This window comes from Buceros rhinoceros, unplaced genomic scaffold, assembly GCF_000710305.1.
Source record: "Buceros rhinoceros silvestris isolate BGI_N320 unplaced genomic scaffold, ASM71030v1 scaffold9848, whole genome shotgun sequence".
NCBI lineage: Eukaryota > Metazoa > Chordata > Aves > Bucerotiformes > Bucerotidae > Buceros > Buceros rhinoceros.
Genome location: NW_010426339.1, coordinates 181,374 through 190,520, shown reverse-complemented (window position 1 = coordinate 190,520; position 9,147 = coordinate 181,374). Strand labels below are relative to the sequence as shown.

The following is a 9,147-nucleotide window of genomic DNA, read 5'->3' as shown; positions in this document are numbered from 1 at the left end:
CTGTACTGTGGACAAGACAGGAGGAGCTGTTGTTCCCAGTTTGAAATCCACGTGTACCTCCACTCTTCAAACAGTGCAGTTCACAGAACACCCCAACACCTCAGGGCGTTTATAACAAAGGAGTTCAGTCACAAAACAACGATTTGACATTGGGCAGAGGGGCTACAGAGCAAACTAGTCACTGTTGTTCTGGAGTCTGTGTCGCTGAATTCCCCAGCAGTTGGGTACTCAACCTTGCTGCTGGAAATAGACTTTTCCTCTGTTCCACGTATGATTTTGGTTTGCCATTCATTTTCCACAGTGTTACTAAAGCTCATTTTGTTGCACATGGAGCACAGGTGTCTTTACACTGCACAGCGACTGAAATTTAAATGACAGCTATTATTACTGGTTTTAATGAGGTATATTTTTAACCTTTTTCAGAAAGGAATTAAACCAAATGCAGTAAGAATGCGTTCCATCTACTAACTCCATATCAATTCACAGAGTTGGTTGTTATGCTGAAATACAGAAAGCGCAGAAAATATCTCAATGGGAAGCCGATACCAGTGCTCTGACTGGCGGGTTCCAGCTGCCCGTGTTCCCCGCAGCAGGCACTCTAGCGGAAGGTGCAGTTTCCAGCCATTAACGATACTCTCTAAGTACCTGGCTCCTCAGGCACAACTCTGGAGATTCAAATGGAAAGGGGAGTTTCAGCCCTGCTCCCTTTTCTTCCCTCTTCTCCTTCCTCATCACCTCTGTAAGGGGAATGAGGCAAGGAAACTGCTGCCACCAACACCTGGATCTGACAGCTCTCAACTGGTTTGAAAGCATTTCCCACTGCCAGAACATGGAACGGTTATTGCTGAGACATTACAGTGCAAAATAAACCATATAATAAAAATAATTGTCAACAACCCAGAAAGTTATAGACCTCATGGCTGAGGATTAATGATCAGCCTTCTGGCCCTGCCGGGGTTTAGTTGTTAATGTCACCGCACTGGTACGCGCAGAGCCCTAAATCCATTCGTTACGGTCAATGCTTTCAGCACCAGGACCGGTGTTCTGACAGCTACACGACAGGTGAAATGGTGTTGGTCTGAAGTATGAGCATCAGTTCAAACGGTAAGTTCTGTACTTGCTGTTCTTGTACACCGTAAATATTAACTCATTTAAGACGTGTCACAAAACTCACCTCAGTCTGATCCTGCTTTTGAGCACTTGAAGGGAACTCTTTCTGTGAGTTAAAGGTAAGAACTTCTCTCTGCCAGCCACTCTTCAGAATCACTGGTCTATACAGGACAACTTTTTTGCACTGATGCAGGAGTTTCTATGCACTGATCTGAACTGATTTTTTTAAAACCTGGTTTACACTTCTTTGTATCCCATTCTCTAGAAAGACCAAAATACCTCAATAGGAATTCTTAAAATGAACCTTCCCAGAAATCTGGCTGTTTGCTTCCCTAACTATCCTTTCCACACCACGTTCCTGCGTTAAACACCATCTCTACTGAGCGGTCAGCTCTTATGGTTACCAGTTATGAATACAAATATACAACCTATGTATTTGCACCGTGTTTTTCAAGGCAGGAAGCAATCCCAATCCCAGGGACAACTGACTCCGAGTGATACAGGTATGGACACTTCAACGGATTTAAAATAAGTTTGACATTTTTAGAAGGCAGTTTTTAGGCTGGATGAGACTATCTTTGAAATAAGACATTTATCAGACAAATCATCCTTTCCTTCCTGAAGGTGAAATGCTGCGTATCAGACATGACAAGATGCATAAGTGCTGCTCAGCTCTAGTTCCCATTTTCACATGCGACAACATATTTCAGTAATCACACACACTGATATTCACCTAAAAACAGAGACCCACTATATCAAAATGTTTACGCAAATCTAATTAAAAAAAACCCAACCAGAAAGCTATACATATGTAGTTAGAGTTAGTTAGTTTGTAAAAGGAAGAAAAAGCCAAGGAAAAGATAGAGAAGAATGGATGTCATCATAAAAAAAGCCTTCTACAATAGAGCTCAAGTGCAGAGGGTGTAATTATGGACTGGCTATGATTCTTTGACAACCTATTTCACAGTAACGGATTTTTATAATTGCAGATAATGCACAGATTTATAATAATGAAGTGTCAGCGTGTGGAAGAAGAGGATTGCAGACCATTATTTTCTCCGACATTTTCATGGCATATGCCAAGTGCAGAAAAATGTCAGCAACGTCTATTAAAGAGGCAGTATAACTTATTCAAGCACTTTGGGGCACGGAAGACTAAACGCTGGTTCTCAAAAGGCTGGAGCACAGAAATACTGATACGTTTTTCAAACGGGACCATTCCAAACAAAATCTCTATGATCATATAAAAAAGAAGGAGGAGAATTCTGTGTTTCAGTCAAATCTCAATCTCTATGCTGCATTCCCACTGCCTTTGTTGTACTACAGTAATGCCTGTAAAACCAAGGAGACCTCAGATGCTTTAAAGGGTCCGACCCAACGCCAGGCACGCGTGGTGCCTTGGTTCACCTCTGTATTCGTGACAGAGGCTCAGACACTTCCACCCTAAAGAGAAGGCAGTAAGAACAAGACAGACAATTCTACAGCTACTTTCATCAGGAAAATGTGCTCCTGGGGTCCCAGACTGCAGCTCAGTCTGTAGGACCTACAAAAAACAAGTCCACTCTCCTGCAGAACACAGAACCAGTGATTTAATCAAAAAGTACTAATATACCCACGTGCTCTATTAATTAATACAGTGCTTTGTTTTCAGCGGTAAAAATATTTGAGAATGAAAGTTTCTTCCTATAAAACAGTTGTTAAGGAATCAACAATCATTATTGTAAGCGTAGCAATGCGAGTTCCAGCTTAATACTTAAATTTTGCCATCTGAAATCGTATTTCAATTTTACTTGCATTCAGAAAGATTACTGATTTTTCGTTTCAGCTCCTTTTACTAATACAGCTTTACTAATAACAGCTGCCCTATAAAAATTACAAATTGTCCATGAGTTATCAACTCCTATTTATGCGTCAGGAAAGAGTTTTGGAATGTAAGGAGGACATTAAAGCGTCCTTCAGTCATTCTTCTGTAAAACCTCCTTTTTAATTGAAATCACAAATTTCTTCTAGATCTATTGAATCGGGTGAATAAATGAGCAAAATGCAACCCTGAGGAAATGAAAATTATCAGGACTGTTAATCACTGTAAATCTTAACTGTATTAAAATGTTTGAATCTATTGAATGCAAACACTTTCAATCATTTTCTTTTTTCTCGTGCTTTCTCCTAAACTCTCCTCCTCGTCTTGCATGACTGGAATGTTCCCCATGGCTTTTTATCGATTCCATAGATCCCTTCCGGCAAACTTGATTTGGGTGTTCCAGACTATTTTATGTTTTTATATCAATCTTTTCCATTAAAAAAAACACAATAAGCATTAACTGTCTTACTGTTTAGTGCTGTATTGCCTCAGACTTACTATCAGTGCCTGACAGTAAATAATCCTAAGAATTAGCATCCTCCCTTATTTTAGATGCAAATCCATCTTCCTTGTAGATTTGTTATGCAGACACGGTCCATTTAGCAAGTGATAGGCAGAATTTTGTTCCTCAGAAAAAAAAAAAAAAGTAGCTGGTTCCCAGATTTTAAAAAAGTGTATTGACATCAGAAACCGGCTTAGAATTATCCTCAAAATTCATCCTAATCTTTCAATGAATTTAAAATCCTCCTTAGTTCCAGTTTGATGCTCTTACAGAACAAACTTTCAAAGATGTTTGAAAAAAAACAAAACCAAGAGAGAAGCCATACCTTGGTGCTTGTCACTTGGAATGGAACTTTTGAGCCCTTTGTAACGGGGGATGTCGGCTTCTCCGCTGGTTTTGAAGGGATTAGGTTCTTAGCGGGAGGCTGACTGTGCAGCACGGAAGACAGGCAGAGCTGCACGGTCTCCTTCAGAGCTTTCAGCTGCGACTCCTGGGGAAAATAAGAAATCATCATCTCTCTAAGATGTGTTATTATGAACAGAATCGCTTGCTTTCTCTCTCTGCATTAAAGCAAACATTTATGAGCAGTTGCTGCTTTTTCTTATTAATGGAAGAAATTCAGGCAGTTTAAAGCAGGTTTTTACGTGATGAGGACACTGTGCATTACACGCTACTGTCACTGCGCTCTTCCCTTTCCTCCATAAGGTCTTGTCCTCACTGATCACTGCAAATAATTTTTAAATATTATTTCATCCAAAAAGAAACAAAAATACGATCTACCAACTATCACAAAGCATCCAGATTTTTACAAATAATAGTTACAGAGAAGTCAATGTTGGCGAGCATTGCTAAGACGCAGACTTTGTGTGGAATTTTGTTTATAACTGTCAGAATAATTGGCATTTTCCCACGTTATAAAGATTGATTTCAATCCAACAAAGATGACTTTCCTCATAAGCATGTTATACTTGTGCAGTGGGTAGTAAATAAACCACAGGTCTGTTAGGAATATGATTGTCCAGATCCATTACAATCCATCAAGCCAGACTAAGACGTAGCCGAACTAATCAAATGTTAGATTTGAGGTAACTTTCTTATACTCATTTCTGGGGGAGTTAGGCAGCACTTGGCCTAGAAAAAAAAATCTTCATCTTATTATTTATATTAAGAATGCACCTATAAATACAGGCTACTTCAGTGCATTTCAATCTTCAAAGAATTTTTTGAAGATACATAAATCAAGGTATACCATGGCCAAAGTTGATGGAAAATATGTAAGTAATGTAACAAACCACATATGTGAAATATTACAAATACAATATTAAAATATTTCACAGTTACAGAAATTCTAATGATGGCATTTGGCACGCACCACTTTGTTTATTTGCTAAACAAGTTTTTTTTAGAACCTGACAAATATTCCATGATTTTACATCAGATACATTCCCTAGTTCCAGTTCAGGGGAAGTCTATGGCATAAGTGGGAAAATCTGAGTGTTTCTTAAAAAAATAATAAACAAAACTGGTTAGTTGAGTACATTTCAATGGCAGGATCAAAGACAACCACAAAAACATTGTTAATGCACAGCACAATAAGGAAAATCAAAGAAGCAGGAGGTGGAACAGCACTTGGTTGGTTTGCAGACAAACCTGAATGCCTTTCCCTTGAGATGTGAGCAGCGAGGAGGAACACTACCTCATCATCAAAGAGGACATCGCTTGTTAGGAATTACTCATTAAAATGTATGAACCGTGAGTCAGACCCATGCGTCTCTGACCTAACGGCAGTGTAGAAAGGGAAGGATTGCTTTATCCATCTGACTCGGGCAGCTTTTAATTTCTATTTGACAACAGAAGATCTTAGCACGCCTCTTTTCATGCAGTATGTTTCCCCCCCACCTTTGCAAGCAGTGGAGAATATCAATCACCTTCTGAGACAGCCAAGCTCACACACCTAGGGGCAGAGGCAGCAGACTGCCTGATTTTCCTTGAAGATACAGACTCAGCCCTTACAGCACTACATGACCCTGCTGCTCCCTGCAAATCGCACTGATCAGACTCCACGCTTCTCCCATCTGGAAATCTCTCAGGATCATTTCTCATCCTTTCCCCTGCCACCCAGTGCTTGTTCTGCCTTGGCTCCAGCCAAGTTTTACCATTCCAAAGGTAGGAGCCGAACAGGTTCCGTGGTTTTCATGCTGTGGGTAGCAGAACTCTATTTCGACTTTGCTGACAGGAGATGTATAATAGGCAGTATGAGAGTACGGCTTAAGGGAACGGTATCGGAGCCAGGGATGTTGTTTGACGAAGCTCTCAACAGCCTTGTGTAGGTGTGATTGTGGTCAACACTGGCTATTTGCTGGTCGGAATACTGCCAGCATATGACGTGTGTCTTCAGACTTCCCAGATCTCTTCATAGCCTTGCCATGTGGTTGGATGCAATACAGAATAATTTGGGCTGTGGTAATGCAAAATTTGTCAGTCTTCCAAGGGTCCATCCCAGGAACTAGAGAAGTGCGGCCGCATAAACAGACTCACGAGGGACTCCTAAGTCCACTGTCAGCACAAACAAACATTTAATAGAAAATTCTGACACCTTCCCAAAATAAAAATACAAACTAATACCTATTTATAGGTGCGGTTTGAGATTTGATCACTCCGTTCTTTGTTTCAGATACAGCTCATGTTATAAAACATGCACATCGCTGTACACATTTCTTCCAGTCCTTCAGCTGAAACTATGTGTGCTAACATCAAAGCAGTTAAGGCACTGCAGACACTGGCTGTCTCTAACTCTTTTCAATACACAGGTCATATAAAAACACCCCAAACCAAGGGGGAAAGGTACCTACAACTTAAATGGTCTTATTACTCTGCAGTTAAAACTAGTCGATCTTGGGTATTTCCGGTCTTACAGAACCTCCTCACAATTCTGACTGGCATAATCTCGTCTTGTTCCTCCACCTGCCATACGCTTTCGCAGCATGGAGGCAATGATACCATCCAGAGACACTCTCAGGGATGATTTGCAAGAAGATGACACTGTGCCTACGGAACCGTAACTGAGCCCTAAATTAAAATTCTATAATATTTATTAGCAAAGAAACCGAGAGTCAGAGAAGTCAGTTGGGTGTGCTGCAAATCTCCTTTTAATTTGCCGGCAGAATCCCTTAATAGCATTCTCATTAAAAGTTCCTGATGTCAAATGTTCTTTGCTTTCTCCTTCGCAACTGTCTGCATTATAATGAACAACTGCATTTTGAAGGTGTTTACAGCACGCATCTCTCTCCTGCCACTGCCACATCGACACTAGTGAGAGACCACGTCTGTGAGCACGGCAAGAGCCAAGGAGGAATAGGCTTGGTTTTCACACCCGTATGTGGAGCGGTTCCCTGTCCAGTGTACTAACAGGGAACACAGCATGTATCACCAAATGCACACACAGCTGTGAAAAACGCTGCTGGGAGCATCGCTTACACAGAGGGATGCGAATCCTCACTGCAGAAGATGATTTCAGTGTTTGCTATACTAAAGATTAAAGAAAAATTATTTTAGTGCAAGGGGCATACTTGTTTTTTTTTAATGTCTAATTGATTCTGAAAATACTAGAAAACCAGACCAAACAGGTAGTCTTTGACGGTGCGTGGATGTTTTTTCCTCTCTGATAAACTGCTTCCCTGTTACATGATGTTTTCTTCCCAGCTACCCTAAATCTGGAAGGAAGTTTCCCTGTTGCACAGCCTACAGGGCTGAACGTGTCCTGCTCTCTCCACAGAGCTCCCCACAGCCTCCCTGACTTGAGCGGGCACCTCTGCCCGCAGAAGGGGGCACCTAACCACCCTAACGTGAACCTGGCTCATTTCTGCACCGCATCCTCCTTGGCACGCTGACTACACCTCTGATGAAAATCCTACCGGCTACGGGTACGTTCTCGTTCCTGTACTTTCGCACATAAAGAATTGCAGCGTTCGGCTTTCTGGGGGTTCTGGAGATGTTTCTCTCTAATTTGATTGCCCTCCTCTTTAACTAACTTTGCAGCTGTACTTAACTTCATGCATCCTAATTAGTTCCACTGATTCCAGGAGCCTTACTCCCAGGTACTGCAATTAAGCACACAGCTAAATCACTGCGAGCCTTCCATTTGTTTTTGTCAAATTATGCTGCGCCGTTCCCAGCTGATGCACACGCTCACGTCACGGTACACCACTTACTTTGTCGAGGGCTGCCTTTTCCAATTCATCTTTTGCAACTGCTAGTTTTTGCTCCAGATCTGTTAGCTGTTGGGCCTGTGGGAGTAAAGAAGAAAAAGCTCATGCGATCTGCAATGCATTTTTTCCCCACAATATTTCATCCAGCGACTGTGAGAGAGAAAAGGATATAAATTTTACAAGTAATATGTATGAATTGGGTCAGAATTGCTTGCAAAAAGTCCAGGCCTCAAGGGTTTGGTTTCTTTTTTTCATGAGAAAAAGTGTATTTTTATGTGGAAATTTGGCTCAGATCTGCTCCGTTTATGTGAATGGAAGTTTACTGTTAATGGCAACGTCAGTAGCGAAAGTAACTCCATGCTATAGAATAATGCCATAACATCCTTCTGGAAAATTCAAAGTATTCCAACAGTTTTTATTATTTTCTTCGTGTGTCTGACTTCTGCTTGTAATTAGAAACACTATTTTGTAGTTTTAAGCACTGAGATGCTACCATAAACATCACTTGGCATAAAGAGGGAAATGAGAAAGCTCCCAAGCGCTCATACTTGTGGACACTCTCTGAAACGCTGCTGCCTGCTGGTTAGACACGAGATGAACTCCAGATTTGTTTCCACATCTCCTTCCCTGGAGACATGAAAAGAAAATTCATGTAATGCAGCTCCATGGTGAGAAAGCATTTGGGGAGAGCAGCTTTTGGCGGCAGGGCCAGGCAAGCGGAAGGTCCTTCTGTGGAAGGACGGGTGGCTGCTTCTGTGACATATTTTCCTGCACGGTCTGTCAGGAGCAGACCGGGCTTTTCACAGTGTATCGAGTGCAGGGTTCAGGAGATGCTGTTTATTTGCAAAAACACCCTACTAGCTGTTTTCCCTGTTTATAACTGGACTAACCAGTTAACTTTTCTCTCTCAAATTCTGATTGTGCATACAGAAAAACCGGGTAAAGCTCTCATTTCTCACTTAAAGAGCAGCACATTTTAATTTCGACCAAACACTTGCAAGCACCATTTCCCTCAGCACCACCTCAGGTTCAAAGAGCTTTGAAGTTCATCCCCAGCCAGATACTATTTTCTTGTCAGACTTTTCAAGACCACGTGCCCTCTGCAGCATAGCTTAGTGTACAGCCACACCTCATAAATGCTGTTTAGCACAGTCCCTACAAAACGAGGTACCTTGGTCTCTGTGCTGGGCCAGTGACCTCACTCCCAGCACACCTGTAGTCCTCAGCAGAGACCTCAAGTGATGTTTGTGAGCATCAGGCAGGGGCTGATAAACAACAAGAGCCCGGAATTTTCAGTTCCCTGCTCATGGAAAGAACTACTTAGTCTCATTTTACAACTGGATTTACCAGAGCAGCTGCAGTTTCATTAGCCAAAACCTCGAACAATTTTGGCACCTTGCTTCAAAGCAGAAGTCGACAGCTCAGAGGTGGGGAAGACTCCTGTGACCGCAGCCCCAAATTCCTGC

The 9,147-nt window shown here is 41.7% G+C and overlaps 1 protein-coding gene across 1 annotated transcript in view; it reads right to left on the bottom strand.

The window, feature by feature from the left end:
- LUZP2 (leucine zipper protein 2) overlaps positions 1-9,147 on the bottom strand; it is a 164,317-nt gene that overhangs the window by 27,604 nt on the left and 127,566 nt on the right. The window contains exons 8-9 of the mRNA XM_010141466.1: positions 7,685-7,759; positions 3,799-3,963 (exon numbers count right to left, since the gene is read on the bottom strand). Coding sequence (XP_010139768.1) covers positions 3,799-3,963; positions 7,685-7,759 — 240 coding nt within the window. The remainder of the gene's footprint in view (positions 1-3,798; positions 3,964-7,684; positions 7,760-9,147) is intronic.